This window comes from Astatotilapia calliptera, chromosome 14 (assembly GCF_900246225.1).
Source record: "Astatotilapia calliptera chromosome 14, fAstCal1.2, whole genome shotgun sequence".
NCBI lineage: Eukaryota > Metazoa > Chordata > Actinopteri > Cichliformes > Cichlidae > Astatotilapia > Astatotilapia calliptera.
In genome coordinates, this window is record NC_039315.1 from 24,942,164 (window position 1) to 24,959,997 (window position 17,834).

The following is a 17,834-nucleotide window of genomic DNA, read 5'->3' on the forward strand; positions in this document are numbered from 1 at the left end:
GTGTGTGTGTGTGTGTGTGTGTGTGTGTGTGTGTGTGTGTGTGTGTGTGTGTGTAACCTCTGAGTCTACTCTGGCCAAGTCAGCAAGTTCTTTTAATTAATTAATTTTTTAATCATTGTAGCACAACCATATAAAGTATTATAAAGTCAAATCTTGGCTGGGTGCCGCTTGCTATATGAACAGCATGCATACATGTAAATATGTGAACGGACATGTGGAAAAAAAAAGCCATCTAAAAGTAAAATATTCCAGTTTTTTCAGGGAGATGAGTTGAGTGTATTTCTGTCATTTACTGTAACTTCAGCTAAAAAACTGGACAGCTTTCAGTTGGACAACTAAGTTCCCAGGGGATGGTTCTGAGTTTCCGTCTTGGCCTTGAATACGTTATTGCAGTCTTGTTTTATGACCACGTTCCTTTACGTGAAAACATGTTCATGTGCCATGAACTGTACTGCCATGACTAAAGCCGCGAAATACATTTCCTGTAAATCCAGTCTGGCTGCATAAATGCAATCATTTCCAGTACAGAACAAGTGCAATAAATCTTGCATTTGTTCCATACTGAATGAAGCAATTCAGGTCATTTTCTGCTAAAATGACCTGAATTGGGCAACAGTTTGGCTTTTCAAAAAAACTATTTCAGTAGCTACATATTACAACCCATATTGAAAAAAATGGTAACACTGCATTAAGTATAAACAACAGAATACAATAATTTCTTAATTACTTCATTACTAAAAATTCTATATTTACCTAAAAATTAGAGAATAAATATCAAAAAAGCCACTTTGAATTTGTTGCCAGCGACATGCTTTGAACATACTGAAGCACATGGCATGCAACGTGGACATCTATGAAGGCACCATCATTAGTGAATGATATGATGCATACAGGTTTAGGAGCGGGAAATTCTGCCAATCAGATTGCACCTTCTTTTGGGAATTCCTTTCCGAATTCTGCAAGACAGATCAAAACTCCATGCTTTGTGTATTCCAACAACAGTGCTCTGGATTAAAAGATTTGTGGTATTAAACTGGAAAAGAAATATAAGGCAAAGAATGTCCTAAATCAGCGGTCCCCAACCCCCAGGCCTCGGACCGGTACCAGTCCGAGGCTCAAAACTCAAAATGAGGATCTAGTTTTGTTTTGTTTTTAATGCTATTCTCATTATACATGCTCCCCCTAGGCTTAATTTAAAAAAATATAAGATTTCTCGTCACATCTATGCCGACGATATAAAAATATATTTTCAGTTAGATCATGACGACATTGCTCCGTCGTTGCACTGCTTCCTCGAGTGCATGGGAGAAGTCAGAGAATGGCTTTCGGGCAACTCCCTTATCCTGAATGAAAAGAAAACGGAAATTGTGGTGTTTGGCAACCATATCCCCCGGGGCCTATTAGCTGATACCCTTGGTTCCTTTGCCACTTCTCTCTCTGACTCGGTTGTTTTAAATTTAACAAACAAGTGTCCTCAGTAATCAGTAATGTACATGTTCTGATTTTTATCTGTTGTGTGTTTTAATCAGAGCCAGGTGCCATAATAATGTGCTGGGTTAACTGAACTGTTTAAATACAAAAGAGTCATTTGGGCAGATTTGTACTCATCAGGTAGATGTAATACCGCTTTGACAACAAACTAAATTATCTGAAATAAATGCAAGGTGCAAAAAATCTGTAAAGGTGGTGTCTATCATCCATCCATCCATCCTCTTCCGCTTATCCTTTTCAGGATCTCAAGGGTGCTGGAGCCTATCCCAGCTGTCTTAGGGCGAGAAGCAGAGCTCCCCCTGGACAGGTCGCCAATCTGCCGCAGGGCTTGGTGTCAATCATTTTATTTAAAAAATGTACTTTTATTCAACGTAATATACTCTTTCTAAAAGGACTGTTAGAAAACAAAAACTATAACATCTGTCCAAGTCTGATCAAGACAGCCATGCATAGAAGAAACATGTATATATATACACAGTATGGTGTAGTCCAAAAGTCTTGTTATACACCTCACTTCTTTATATTTTGTCAGGGGAATGTGACACAGGTGCAGCGATTTATTGAATCATGTGCAAATATTCATCAAAATACAGACTGAAAGACAAAAAACAGAGTCCATACAATTCAAACAGGACTGAAAGTATGTATGACCACCTTTACTCTTCAACACAGTCTGAATATTTCTTTAAGCAGTCTTCAGGAATATTTCTCCAGGCTCCTTGAAGGACATTCAAAGCTCTTCTCTGGATGTTGGCTGCATTTATGTTCTCTGTCGACATGAGATTAATGTGCATGCTACAGTAATGTTGAGGTCCAGACTCTGGGAGGCCGATCCATGACTGATAAGTGCCATTGTGTGTTTTCAACTCAATTCAATTCATATAGTGCCAATAGTCACCTCAAGGTCCTTTATATTGGAACATAAAGACCCTACAATCATATAAAGATATGCTTTTACTGCATTGGCAGTGCATTTGGGATCACTGTTGTGCTGGAAAATGAAGCTGTTAGATATCAGATGTTTTCCAGCTGGTATCGTATGGTGGATCAAAATCTGATGGTACTTTTCTGCATTCATAATTCTATCAGTTTCGATAAGATATCGATGAGGATTTGAACCAAGAATTTTAAATCTGGATTCATCAGACTTGCTGCTACTGATTTTCAGTCCAGTTCTTGTCTAATTTGCTGTACTTCAGACTTTTCTCCCTTTTTCCTCACAGCCACCCTGCCACTGAGTCCAATTCTGGTGGTCTTTGTTGGGTTTTTTCCCCTATTTCTTAAGGACATAAAGACATTTAACAGTATCTTAATATCTTATGGACACTTAAGTAGGGATGGGTATCGTTTAGGTTTTATCCGATACCGGTGCCAAATCGGTACTTTTGAAACGGTGCCGGTGCTCAAACGGTGCTCAAACCGGTGCTTAAAGAATGGAGAACACAAAATTGGTCCAAAAACCTCTCATGTTCAGCTGGTTTTTTGTAAAAAGATAACAATGTTAGCCTTTTCTGCAGCTATGGGGCATATATGGCATCACTCTTGGCTGGAAGCAGTGCTTAAACAATGGAAAAAACACAAACTTTGTCCAAAAACCTCTCATGTTTAACTGTTTCCCTCTTTTTCTTTGGTCATTTTAGCCTTTTTGGCCAGGGTGAAGGGAGTATCTGCCATCAAACAAGAAGACAGCCGCATGTAGCTATGATGATGTTTGCTAGTTCACCTTACATGCATTAATGTAATAACGTGGTTAGCCTACTCAACGTAAATTACACACGAACAACATTAAGCTACTCACACAGAGAAGAACGGCTGCTGTTGCATCATCAACCGTCATCATTTCTGCTACACTGGCAGGGCTAGGGGCCAGGACTCTCCTCTTCGGGTTTTTGGGGATGTTGCTAACTCCAGGTCCGATAACAGGCAACCCACCCGCAGTAGATGTGCTCGATGTGAGGTCTCACAGCAAGCTATCAAATACGGCGCATTTCTCGGCTTTTAAAAAAACGCTATGCGTCGCCAGGTGTTTCATCGGATTTGAGGTGTTGCCTCCTTTGACAGTATCACAGTATCAGCTTAAAGCACTTGTTGCAGGCTGCTGAGTTTGCATATTTTGCTGTGAAGTACAGCCAGACTTTTGACCGCTTCGCCTTGGACATTTTTAATCTGTAGCTCTGCTCTAACAGAACGTACGTACCTGGCCCCGCCTACTATCCTCGGAAACGTAAAATGATTGGCTAGAAGTGTATCACAGCTCAGGAAAAAAAAGCACCGAAATAAAGCACCGAAATGTGCGCTGCTTTTCGGTCTGGTTACTACCGTTTATATGGCACCGGTACCCATCCCTACACCTAAGATACTTCTGCTACTATCTGCCATAGATAATTTTTTAGGCCTTCTACCTCTTGTTCTGTCTTCCACTTCTCTGGTTTCCTTAGTTTTTGTAAGGACACCCTGAAAATACTATTTTGACAGACATAAAACACTATTTTATGTCTGCTAAATTGTGCAGAGTTGGCAAAGTACAGACTCTCTTTACTTAGAAAGTCCAGATATTTGTTTAAAAATGTAGGAAGTAAAAGTAAAAAGTTGTCAGAAAAAATCTTCTTCAGTACAGCAGCACAGTGTTTGCGCTTGGTCATTTGTTATCGTTGGCATTTTATGTAGATTCAACTTAATAAATGAGGACATGTGTTATATGTTGTTGTGACAGGCCGCTGGTAACAAAGTGCCTAAAGATACCATTTGAAAATGGGTTGTTGCTAAGTTATCTGTTATGTGTAGACAACACTGCTTCATCCTGTGAGTTTTTTTATGATGATTCATAGGGCAGTGCTAAGTGGCTAAAAAAACCCAAAAAAACATTTCTCTGCAAATGCTACAACGACTGGACTGAATCAAAGTGAAAAAGCAGCCAATGTCCTAAGAAAAAGTTCGAAACACATGGAGAACAGCTGCTCAAGAGCACTTGAAAAATGAGAACAAACTCTGGCAAAATACAAAGACGTTGGGAGTGGCTCTGGACTTTTGCACAGTACTGTAGGCACACACAGACACACACAGAGCCCCACAGGGACACAGGGTATCACTGTTCCCCTTCTAAATCCTCCTGTAATGAAGAGAAACTGGCACGAGTCTAAAAAGGTAACCATCCATTCCTTGCAGTCATTCAGCCAGGTCAGTGAATGCACCGGTTAGCAGCGGAGTGCAAAGAATGGAGTTCAATTGGCTTCTGTATTGTTTATATCAAGGAGTCTTGAAATGAGCCATATAAATGTCAATACCACTTAAATGTATGAAGATCATTTGTTTAAACAGACTTCTCATTAATCTCATCTGATTTCTGATTATTATAAAGAGCCACATCCAAGTGGACTGTGTGTTATTCCAAGTATCCACAGCTGGCCTGAACATTAGGGTTAGCCAATCTAGACCTGTAGTCCATCTATTTGAGATGTTGCCACACACACAGACAGAAGCAGCGTCTTTAGTTATACCTGCCTTTTATAAGAATTTTCTCATTAGATAAAGCGAAAGAAAACCTCACAAAACTTGAATATGGCTTTCTGCTGATTCTCTAATTACAGTGGGGCAAAAAAGTATTTAGTCAGCCACCGATTGTGCAAGTTCCCCCACTTAAAATGATGACAGAGGTCAGTAATTTGCACCAGAGGTACACTTCAACTGTGAGAGACAGAATGTGAAAAAAAAATCCATGAATTCACATGGTAGGATTTGTAAAGAATTTATTCGTAAATTAGGGTGGAAAATAAGTATTTGGTCACCTCAAACAAGGAAAATCTCTGGCTCTCACAGACCTGTAACGTCTTCTGTAAGAAGCTTTTCTGTCCCCCACTCGTTACCTGTATGAATGGCACCTGTTTGAACTCATCATCTGTATAAAAGACACCTGTCCACAGCCTCAAACAGTCAGACTCCAAACTCTGCCATGGCCAAGACCAAAGAGCTTTCGAAGGACACCAGGAAAAGTATTGTAGACCTGCACCAGACTGGGAAGAGTGAATCTACAATAGGCAAGCAGCTTGGTGTGAAAAAATCAACTGTGGGAGCAATCATCAGAAAATGGAAGACATACAAGACCACTGATAATCTCCCTCGATCTGGGGCTCCACGCAAGATCTCATCCCGTGGGGTCAAAATGATCATGAGAACGGTGAGCAAAGATCCCAGAACCACACGGGGGGACCTGGTGAATGACCTGCAGAGAGCTGGGACCAAAGTAACAAAGGTCACCATCAGTAACACACTACAACGGCAGGGAATCAAATCCCGCAGTGCCAGACGTGTTCCGCTGCTGAAGCCAGTGCATGTCCAGGCCCGTCTGAAGTTTGCCAGAGAGCACATGGATGATACAGCAGAGGATTGGGGGAATGTCATGTGGTCAGATGAAACCAAAGTAGAACTTTTTGGTATAAACTCAACTCGTCGTGTTTGGAGGACGAAGAATACTGAGTTGCATCCCAAGAACACCATACCTACTGTGAAGCATGGGGGTGGAAACATCATGCTACGGGGCTGTTTTTCTGCCAAGGGGACAGGACGACTGATCCGTGTTAAGGACAGAATGAATGGGGCCATGTATCGTGAGATTTTGAGCCAAAACCTCCTTCCATCAGTGAGAACTTTGAAGATGAAACGAGGCTGGGTCTTCCAACATGACAATGATCCAAAACACACCGCCCGGGAAACAAAGGAGTGGCTCCGTAAGAAGCATTTGAAAGTCCTGGAGTGACCTAGCCAGTCTCCAGACCTCAACCCCATAGAAAATCTGTGGCGGGAGTTGAAAGTCCGTGTTGCTCGGCGAAAGCCCCAAAACATCACTGCTCTCAAGAAGATCTGCATGGAGGAATGGGCCAAAATACCAGCTACTGTGTGTGCAAACCTGGTAAAGACCTATAGTAAACGTTTGACCTCTGTTATTGCCAACAAAGGTTATGTTACAAAGTATTGGGTTGTATTTTTGTTATTGACCAAATACTTATTTTCCACCCTGATTTACGAATAAATTCTTTACAAATCCTACCATGTGGATTCATGGATTTTTTTTTTTTTACATTCTGTCTCTCACAGTTGAAGTGTACCTCTGGTGCAAATTACTGACCTCTGTCATCATTTTAGGTGGGGGAACTTGCACAATCGGTGGCTGACTAAATACTTTTTTGCCCCACTGTATTTATTTAACGCTACAATACAACAGTAAATGTCCTAGTGATCTCTCATGTATGCATGGCACAAAGTAAAAGTTCCTCAGTATTTTTAATAAATGATATTTAAACATCTACAAAAATGCGAAGAAATGTTTAGCTTAAAACACGTTTCATGCTCTGTCTGATTGATGGCTCCTACCCGTTTAGCCTGGTTCATAGCTCGTTACTTGCTTTCATATCTGGGCCAACTTGGACTTCATTCCATTAAGATGAAGTGAACACACTTCACTTAAGCACATTCTGTGCGCTGCAGCTACATCTATCGCCACGCTCTCACAGACGGATGAGGCTACATACCACTGATGTTACTCTCACTCACTCGCGCACACATGGAGCATCTTACAGTTAAACTTTATTACACGACTACTATTACGTGACTAGATTACATGCCTCGCTCCTGGAGGGATCTCTGCTTGAGCACTCCAGGAGAGGTTAGCAATGGTCCCGAATCTCTTTCATTAAATCCTGATCGTAGAATGAGTTTAGCTTTAAACTGGCTTCTCTTTATTTGATTTTGGGACTTTCTGGTAGTATTTATGCAGAAATGTAGCAAACTATGAATGGTTTATACATTTTTAAGCACTGCAATTTTCAAACCAACAGTGATTTAAGATTTGATCTTTATTCCAAGTCTTACTTCATCAGCACAAAGCACTCACCGAAAGGTCACCAGTCCAAAGTAAAGCAATCACATCTGAGTCATGGTGGAAGTGACTGACTGCTTATAGTGACTTTAAAAATGCTTAAATCAGGGTGGCAGCTGTTTTGTAAGAGCTGCTCTCTGCTGCACTTTCCTTGACTTTTCCGGGGAAAGGTCATGTGCCTCGAAGGCATTCTGAGGGAAAACATCCCATGGAGCTCCCCAGAGAGAGAAAACTGTGCCCAAGAGAGCTGGTGAGATGACATGAAATGAGAAAGCAATCTTTTAAAATCCCACTTTAGTTGTTGTTCATTCCTCTGAAGACAGAAAAGGATGGGAGCCATTCAGGGGAAACCGCAGGAGGACAAAGTGTGTGAGGCAAAGTGTGTAATTTCAATGTTTGACGATATGCAAGAGCGGAAATGTACAGTGAAGTGTTTATAAAGGTGGAGGGCTTCAATTTTCAGATAAGAAGAGCTCATTTCTTCATTCCTTCTATTCTCAGTGCCCGTCTTAGCGTGCATATATGTGTGCGTGTGTGTACCTGTAGCTTTCTCAGGGTTGTTACACATGAAGCAGAGCCAGCCTCCTTCCTCCTCACTGTATCCAAACAAGTCGAAGAAGCGCACCTCTTCTAGCTGGATCTGAAGGTTGTCCAGGTCCTGAAGGCAAACGGAAAGGAAACAAATACATGGAACAACTGAGCATCTCAAATACTAAACTGTCCTATTTAAACTTTCTATCTGCTGTGATCAATAGTGACTGCCTCCATCCAAAGCAGCGGACAGTGCACAAGAGAGAGTAAGAACAGGATGCGGGCAGGGTGGAGCGGGTGGAGAGGAGTGTGAGGGATGATTTGTAACATAGAGATACCAGCAAGTGAGAAAGGGTAGATTTACAAGATGGCATGCTATGATGCATTGTTTGAGGTGTTGGCAATACCAAAAAGACAGGAGGCAGAGCTGTAGGTGCATATGTTCATACTGGGAGTGACCAGGATGGATAAGATAAGGAATGAGTACATCAGCGGGACAGCTCAGCTCCCATTTCTCTATGTAATGAGAAATATCACGGAGAGATCAGGCATCTGTGCTGAAGCAGAAGAATTTAACATTAGAAAAAACTGAGTGGTGTCCAAGATGGATCATTGGAAGCTTTGGAATCTGCATGAAAAAGGCAAAAAAAACACGTACAAAAATTAGGCTCGGGCTGAATTAAAAAGAAGAAAGCAGGTAAAGGACGAGGACCAGCTGAGGACCATAAGATGACTTAGCCAAAACAGGAAGGTGAAAGTTACAACATCATTCTTAGATTTATAGTCTACATAGTATTTATTAATGCATTTAATTAATCAATTTTCACTTCTTTGTTTTTCTCACTGTTGTATATATACCTGTTTATACTCTCTCGTGTTATAAAACCCCTTGTGATTGAGCGAGTGAAAGAAAGTCAGGCACAGGTTAAAGTCCCGAAAAAAAGTTTTTTTATTTAACCCAAAAACAAAGGTGGTTAAATTATACAAAAAAATCAAAATCTTGTGCCCATAAAAGAGGTCAAAGTAACAGAAATCTACTCAAAGTTAACAACAAACAATACTGGCAACTCAAACAAACTGACCTCCCTAAATGAGACAAAGAAACTTAAATAGGGCTGATCAGCCCACAAAAACACACAAAACCTAACTGAAACTAACATAACGAACTCCATTTCCCCCCCATGATCCAGAGCTATGGAATGAGCCAATTTGCAGTTCTCCATCTAGGCTTGCTCCGCCCCCTTTTCACCTCTTGGCTCATCAATCAAGGGACCGGAGCAGCTGTAACTGAGGTAACTCAAAAACAAAGAGATTAAATCATACATAACAGTGTAACTTTAACTTTATTGTAGACTGTACTATTTTCATCCTTTATCATGCTGCTATAAAACAACAATTTCTTTTGTGGGATCCATAAAGTATCTACTTATCTAACTATCTGTCATAAATGTTAAATATATTCTTTTTAATAAAAAAGAATAAAAAACATTTCATTAAAAGATGTGTTTAAGTGGGTTAAAACAATCATGATCAAGTTCATGGAAGAATTCTTGCACTGATTGCTGCACTTTTCCGGAGCTTTTCCTGAGCTGCTGGCGTAGCTCCGGATTGCTGTTATTATTATACTCGTCACTTTGTGGTTTACATGCAACACACAGACCCTTGCACGAAAAGCACTAAAAGACCTTTCAAAGAGTTTACAGAATTACCGAATGACAGCAACGTCAGGAAGAAGGAACACGAGAAGCTCGAGAAATACCAAGGGCTCACAGAAGAACTCGAGAAGATGTGGAAGGTGAAGGCAACAGTGGTCCCAGTGGTAACCGGAGCACTCGGTGCAGTCACCCCCAGGCTGGGAAGAGTGGTTCCCACTCCCAGGAACAACATTTGAGATCTCTGTCTAGAAGAGCGCCGTCCTAGGAACAGCTAAGACACTGCGCAGGCCCCTCAAGCCCCCGGGCCCCTGGGAGAGCACCCGAGCTTGAAGGATGAACCACCCGCAGGGGCGAGCGGGGGATTTTTATATATATCTATGTTTTATTTAGATTATACTAACATTCCTGTGGTTGTTAAACAGCTCAGGGCATAAGCAAATACAAAATCACACATGCATAAGGGATTCTTAACTCTAAGAAGTAGCTACTTAACAAAAATCCTGAAAATATCAACTTTGCATCTGTGTCAGAAGAGCAAACAATGGAAGACTAGACCCCCACCAGAAATCCCACAAGACCTCCTGCACATGGTAAGAGTTATACTTCACTTTGAATTCACACAAACACACTTCAGTGACACTTGACATATTTCTTTTTTTCTTCCTTGGAGAAAAACATGAAAATGATCGATCACTACCATTAGTTTTGTTTTGTTTTTTTACATATACCGTACATTTACCATAAATTTACATTATCTTTAACTAAAACCATGTTTCTGCAGTGCTGTTATGTGGTTTCCCAGATCTCTTTTATCATGATTGCACAGTTCAAATACCCCAGAAACAAACCTACCACATACACGCGGCTCCAGGATTTCTCTAAAAACAGCTCTTGCACACTGATCATCAGTAAAACTTCTGACTTCAGCAAGCAGGCTAACAAATGCAGATGGATTTAAATGACTATAAGAAAAAACTGAATGTAGCTACACTGTGCTGAGCTACTAGTGTGTTTTAATTTATCCCCCTTGATGTTAAAAAGGAAAGATGTCACATCTGATTTTTTATGTTATTACTACTTAAATGACTAAAAATGAAGGGGATTTGCCTGCAGATACGGATAAACCCAGACCATATGTGGTTTGGGAGAGACCGAACATCTGTGGGTTTACGCCAACATTAATATACTCATAACGTGCAGTGGACCGAGTGGTCTTCAGGAGATGTAAGCTTCAAAATGAACAAATGCAGAAAAAGATTTGCAAAAGAAAAGCAGGAGCGAAAGACAAGAAAGTTAGTGAAAGGATAAAAGAGAAGACGAGGAGATGAGAGTCGAATGGTATGACAAATACGTTACCCGACTGTTTTCGCAATATACTGTTTTATACTTGTACTCTGCTACACTGCAGAGGTACCAAATATGTTAGAAAATACAGTGCACATCTTCCCCCCACACGTAGTTCCACTGTGTTTCATAATTACGCTAATACGTTCCTAATATGTTGCTATCTGGAAATATAGGAGAGCGTTTATTGTTTTAACTGATTATAATATGTTAGCAGGATTTAGCTAAAGTATCTAACGTTGGCCATCTGCAGCTCCAGGCAGTATTTCCAGGAAATGTCAGTAAGCTGCACCTCTGAGCTTCAAACTGGCTCCAATGTAAACCCACAGAGGGTGTCATGACTTTTTACAGCCGTCTTTAAATAGCGTCAAAGGTGGGGTTATCTACCAAATGTTAATATAGTTAAAGAACCACTCCACCCGTTTTAAAAGGAGTGCTTATCAGGCTGTGGTAGCATTTGATTATATATTAAAAATATATGTTCATGCATTACAATTACAAATCAAATCTTGCTCTATCAGCAGTCACATCATCCATAAACACTAGTGACCTCCTTCTACTGGCAGCCATACATGCCTGTTTTCTCTTCCCATCATTCACCATTTGTCTTGGTTTTGTTTGTCTTTTCTATGTCTTTCAGATCTGCGCAGGCTTTTTAAAAGTGTTTTCTGTCTAATTTGACCTTATTGTTCTTGAGTGTAATCAGTGGTTTGCAGCTTGTTGTAAATCCACTGTTTTCACATTCATGAAGGCATCTCTTAATTATAGACCTTGACACTCTTACCTCCCCGAGAGTGTTCTTGACTTGGTTTGATGCTGTGAAGCTGTTTTTCCATGGGAATAATCCTGTCGGCCACTTCGGTCGCGTTTTGTGGTACTTGAGGCATTTTTTGGTGTTGCTGAGCTGCTCAGTGAATTTATTGTTTTTAGATTTAGTCAGTCCGGATTTTTTTGTTCTCACTCTCTATCACACTGACAGGTTTATTTTGTTTTTTTTCCGGCCTAACGATGGCCTGCCTCACTTGCACTGACATCTCTCTTTGGACCTCATATTTAAAATTATAGTTAAAATATATTAAACACTTTGAATCATATCAAATATCCTGAACAGCAAATGCAAAAAAAACCCCAACAAATTGTAAAATTCCTTGAATTGAAGTTGGAAGTCTGCACTTCAATCACAAATTGGTGATGTACAAAGACAAAAATACACAAACCGCCTTTGTCCAGCAAATTATGAAACTGACCTGACCTGACGGTGTTGTTCTGTGGATGGATGAGAAACCAGAACGACTCATGAATCGTGTCGTAGTTTAGACTCACCTGAATCTCGTCTTTGTTGGCTTTACAAGTGAAAAAGAAAAAGCAGAAACAGCTTTTCTACGGACCTTCAAGGAGCCAATTACTGAAATAGCTTTGACATCGTTTACCGATGACACAGCAAACCTCTGAAAAGCAGCAACTGGAGACAGAAGCAGAGAGAAGATAAAAGGACCGGCTGTGAGTCAGAGGTTGAGCAACAGTGTCTAACAGTGAATGCAAACCCGACATCTGCTGCAAAATACAAGAAGAAATGAATGACCAACAAAGAAAAATGAGTAAGATCAGATGTATTTGCTTCCAGAGCCCATTACAAGAATGCCTTAAACTCCAGCGTATGTGTCTAATCAAATTATCGCAACTGAAAGGCCGTAATGCACGGAACAAACATCCAGTATGTGTTTTCAAATGTGAGCTTTGATGCTGCTGAGGTTGGAGAGATGAATTTGCAGCCGGGCAACAGCTTGTGTGGACAAACATGGCCATGTTTGATTCATCAAGCCCCCAAAGGTGGATTCAATAAAGAGATGAAGAAACAAAGGCTGGATTATGTGAGTCTGAATGTAATCTGTCTGTCCTCGCAGAGATTTCACTAAACCCCCTTTGTGCACCTCTCTCTATCATTCCTCTCTCTCCTTTCATCATTTTGTTTAAGTTTACAATTATATTTTCATCAAGATTCGAGATTGCCAGTGCACATGGCTGACGGCGACTGCAACAATGCTCAATGTACCAAATCTGCAAAATGCGTCCTTAAGGTTGTTTTTGCCATTTAAAATCTTATCTTATTCATTTTTTTCTAACATAAATCCAGATATTCTAATAAACTGGGAATGATAAAAGATTTTTTAAGAAGCCAAACTGTTATTAACTCCAGAAATGGAGGGAAAAAATGTGGTTGATGAGGTTGTAAGAATAAAGGTGAAATTTCCGCAGAGAAAACTGAATGAGACTGAAGCAGGAAGGAGGAGGAGGGAGGGGAGTGTACGTCTGGAGAAAGGTGAGTGGATAAGAAGAGGGAGTGTTGGGAAGGGGGAGTGGAGGAGAGGCGGACTGAAGCAATAAACAGGGACGTGCTTTATTTCTGTTCCTGCGGACTTTCATCTGCGGCTCTGTCTGGCAGGCCGGGGTCCTGACTATAAAACTCCTTTCACACGGGCACACGCAGAGGTCAGCTGTCTCCTCTACCCTTGTTTCGTCCCCGAGCATCTTTATCTAATCACAGCCTCGGCCCCATCTTTATCTTCGAGTACCCCGCCTTCCTCCCTCCTCTCCCTCCATCAAAAGTTATCTTCACCACAGTTGTATCAACAAACTGTCACGCGCTGGGAAAACTGAGTGAAACAATACTTTTCAATCACCTCCTTCCACGGACTTTGCTCTGTCTCCTTTCGTATCTTGTGCCATGTCTTCCTCTCACTATGTAAGATAATCCCCACTCCTTAAGTTTTCTCCTCGGCAAAGTTTACTCCTTGCTAACCGCCCCTTCAGTTCCTCTCAGTTTCCTTTTCTCTTCATCTGCATCCCATCTGACCATCTTTGCTCCTCCCCACCCTTTCTGCTCCTCATTTCCTTCACTTTTATCCTTTTACATCTTTATTCTTTTAACCTTTTACTATTTTCCAACTTTATGTATTTGTAACTTGTAAAGCAAGTGTTATTAACTTGTTTAAGGTCCCCCCCCCTCTTGCCCTTAGGCCCTCCATCCCCCCATTTTTGCTTCCACCAGCTTTTCTCTGTGTCATAAAACTACTAACCCAAAATGTCAGAAGCTAAACACAAGCCCCTCTTAAATCACCGAAGCCTTGTAAAGCCCTACGGTCTCCCTTTAAATCTTCCTGTCAGTACGGATGTAACTGGTAACCTTTTCTGTCTCACACATATAACAGCTTTCCTTGTCCCGCGGCTCTTCTCCTTGCTGTCAAATCATGTGCGATGCTGTTTGGCTGACAGTGACAGGAGAGAAGCTGTAGATCTCATTGAGGCGGAAAGAAAGCAAAGAGGCAGTGTGATGAATGTGGATGGAGAAAAGAGTAGTGGCTCTCTTTCTCCTCCTTACTCCTCTTAAATTACACCTTTGTTTTTTTTCTTTCACCTCAACACTAATTTTGCTTGTTTTGTGTTTCCGGATCACCAAAATCGAAGCTGTCAGCATCAGCATGTTTTTACATTCTGCTAAGATAATTTAGTAGTGGTGAGCAAACTTGTTTAAGTCTACCGGTGCAGTATTTGCCACTCCCCGTCAATACTTTGCACTAAGTGCATTTTAATGTGAAGGCAGTGATCTTAACCGTAACAATTAACAGTCCATTTACACAGTATAATTTCTTTCACAGACATTTGCACTTATGCATTGTTGGAATATTGTGCTGAAACTTTGCAGACCCTTTTCTAAATTCCCAGGCCAACAAATACAGCTGTTTAATCAACGTCCACGGTGTTGTAGCTGTTCTTGGTGTTTAGTATCCTCGCCAAGAAGGCTTCAACATGCAGACTGGAGGAGTTGGGGACTGAGACACCAACTTTCTAATTGCACGCAATCTGATCTGCCTCCTGAGCCTCAACTAACTACTACCAAGATACGCAGTATACAGTAATGCACCAACTTTAGGCAGTGGTGATTATAATTGTCATTGCCACATGTAAATCGTTCTAAAGCCCAGCAGTCACAGTCACTGGGTAAGCTGGTTTTCAGAGGGTGAATGCTGTGATCCATGACCTTTTCTAAAAACTTAACCATCTCATTTTTTCTATTGCTTTTTTAAAAAGCGAGTGAAAAGGAAAGACTCAGTGTGTCGAAACAAAGAGCAAAGCACAAAGATTCAGGGTCCATGTCAGGATACGCTGTGTGGAGTATGGTGGACGTTAGCGGAAATTAACCTACGGCAAAGATTTAATGCTGGAACAATCAAAGAAAAACACAGTCCAGGCGCCATGAGGAAAAGCAAACTACAGTGGGTAGCACTAGGGAACACATTAGGGAACAATAAATACAAAAGGTAATGAAGCTACAGTGGAACAGGGAACAGATCAGGGATAACGTGACAAGCACAAAGTACAAAAGTCTACAAAAGTAAAACAGGATAAATACAACAAAATAAAATGACACGATCAAGACAAAAAATGTGGTATTTTGTAAATATAATAATAATAAACACAAATTCACTGTGTAATTGTGTAACTTTATTAGCAGCGTCCTCCTGAAATGCGCCAACAACATTGAGAGTAACGTCCTCCTCTCTGCCCCTTAATGCTCTCTGGTTGCTATGGTAACACATAAATATTTCTTTCAAAATAAGACACACAAATACAACACGGGAAAAGACCCAGGGAAACCGAGTTAACGTAAAAATCCTGAAAACCATCAATTTCGCACCCGAGCCTCAACTCTCGCGGCCCGGTACCAAACGACTCATGGACGGCCCGGGGGTTGGGGACCGCTGTACTAAGGTGATACACAGGGGCACAAGCGGGGAAGACTACAGGTTATACAAAACAAACATCAGGCAGAATGATCATGAACAAAACCAGAAACTGAAGCAAGGAACTAGGACTCAGTGACAGTAATAAATGTGGCACACAAGAAAATACGCTTTTAAAAGAGGGCCATAATCTGACAGGCACCTGATAAAACAGCAGTAATTGAGTGGGAAAGAGAGCTTACAGTTTTACTAACATGAAATAGTGAAAGTGAATGATCATCGTAAGTTGTAAAGTCACTGTTGTTGTTGGCACGTACAAGGGATTTGTCTGACCAAACACAACAACGAGCGTGTCAGCTGAAGCACTGTGTTATCAGCATGGCTATATGGCCCATAAATGTAAAAAATCACTGCATGTGTAGCTTCAGGGTCTGTGTTTTTATAGGCCTCCAGCTAAAACAAACAAGAGTTTAATGTGATCTAATTTAGGACTATTGAGATCATCAGGAAAGTAATTCGCTCGTGGATAATCAAATCAGACAGTGAGAGAGTGAGGTTGTTTACCCTATGGGTATGTATGTGACGCAGGTGTATAAGTGCTAAGCGCAGCTGTTTTAACATGTGGCGACATAAACGTGTCCACACACACTCCCAATTAAGTTTCCGTGATTGAACAACAAGAAAGCGACTGGGCAAAAACCGGAGAGTTCAAGGAGAAAAACCTGTTGACAAAAGAGAAAACAAAAGTTCGTCTCACGTGTGATGATTCCCAAGACTTTTGGAAAAAGATTCTGTGGACTCATAAGACAAAAACTGAACTTAGTAGAAGGTTTGAGTCCCGTTACAGCTACCATAAAACTAACACAGCAATTAAGTCAAATGTGGTGCTGGCAGTGTGATGATCTGGCGCTGACTTCCTGTAACTGATGGAACCATGAATTCTGCTCTCTACCAGAAAATCCAGAAGGAGAATGACCGACCGTCAGTTCATGACCTGAAGCTCAATCACACAGGGGTTATGCACCAAGACAATGATCCAAAACACACCAGCAAGTCCACCTCTGAATGGTTAAAACAAACAAAATGAAGGTTTTGGAGTGGCCTACTCAAAGTCCGGACTTAAATCAGATTGAGATGCTTTGGCACGACCTTAAACAGGCTGTTTATGTTGGAAAACCCTCCAGTGTGGCTGAATTAAAACAATTCTGCAAAGAAGAATTCCTCCACAGTGATGCAAAAGATGCATTGCCAGTTATCACAAACACTTGAGTGCAGCTTTTGCTGCTGCGAGTGGCACACCAAGTTATTAACGTTTAGAGGGCAGACAGGTTTGATTAAATAAATAAAATCATCATTTAAAACCTGCACTTTCTTTTTACTCAGCTTATCTTTGTCTAATGTTAAAATTTGACATGTAAGTGTGCAAAATATGCAAACAAACTAAGAACACAGGAAGAAGCCAAACACTTTTTCTCAGCACTGTAAGTGTACTTGTGTTTTTTTCTGTAAGGGCTCCATATGGGAACCACAGCTGGTTGCAACCACAACACACGTTTAGAGAAAGACAAATAACAGCTGTATTTTCTTTGTGAGCCTAATTATTTCCTAATGAGCACTTAGCTTGTCACACATAAGAAGCGACAGCACGAAGAACACCACCCATTTCCACGTTCTCACCAAACCAGACGCACATATTCACCCCCCACACCATTCCCACCCAACCCCCCTCTCGTTCAATTGCTTTTTCTCAGTGTTTCAAATCTGCAAACACACAAACAGACATGATAAAGATGAGAAGACAGGGCGAACGGAGGTCCTGTATACAAACACGTCCATTCAGTGCCTTCCATATCTAAACAAAGTGGGTGCTGACGCTTCCCTATCTTTATTTCTTTCTTTTACGCAAGCGATGACTTCATCTTCTCTGGTGGAAACAGATAGCTTTTATGAGGAAGCTGCATGATTGCGCACACACACACACACACCCACACTGCGGTGGTCCAGTACCTTCTTGTGTGGGGTAGTCTGCTGTGTCATGGCCATAGAAAAGCTGTGAGCTCCTTTAAGCTGCGTCTTTTCCCAAAGAGAACCCAGTTTTTGGACACACTCGTCCCTGGTGCTGAGAGGTACGCTGGACTTACTCTAAGAGACAAAATACAAGAGCAGGAGAACAAAAACAAATTTAAAAACTGAGATATG

The 17,834-nt window shown here is 41.1% G+C and overlaps 1 protein-coding gene across 4 annotated transcripts in view; it reads right to left on the bottom strand.

The window, feature by feature from the left end:
* The window catches only part of veph1 (ventricular zone expressed PH domain-containing 1), a 95,234-nt gene that overhangs the window by 17,526 nt on the left and 59,874 nt on the right, over nucleotides 1-17,834 (bottom strand). For 3 of the 4 annotated variants that reach the window (XM_026191529.1, XM_026191531.1, XM_026191530.1), the window contains 2 exons: nucleotides 17,643-17,777; nucleotides 7,904-8,021 (listed from right to left, as the gene is read on the bottom strand). In XM_026191529.1, the coding sequence (XP_026047314.1) occupies nucleotides 7,904-8,021; nucleotides 17,643-17,777 (253 nt within the window). Of the gene's footprint in view, nucleotides 1-7,168; nucleotides 7,611-7,903; nucleotides 8,022-17,642; nucleotides 17,778-17,834 lie in introns of those variants that run through there. The other variant, XM_026191532.1, reaches the window with a different exon arrangement.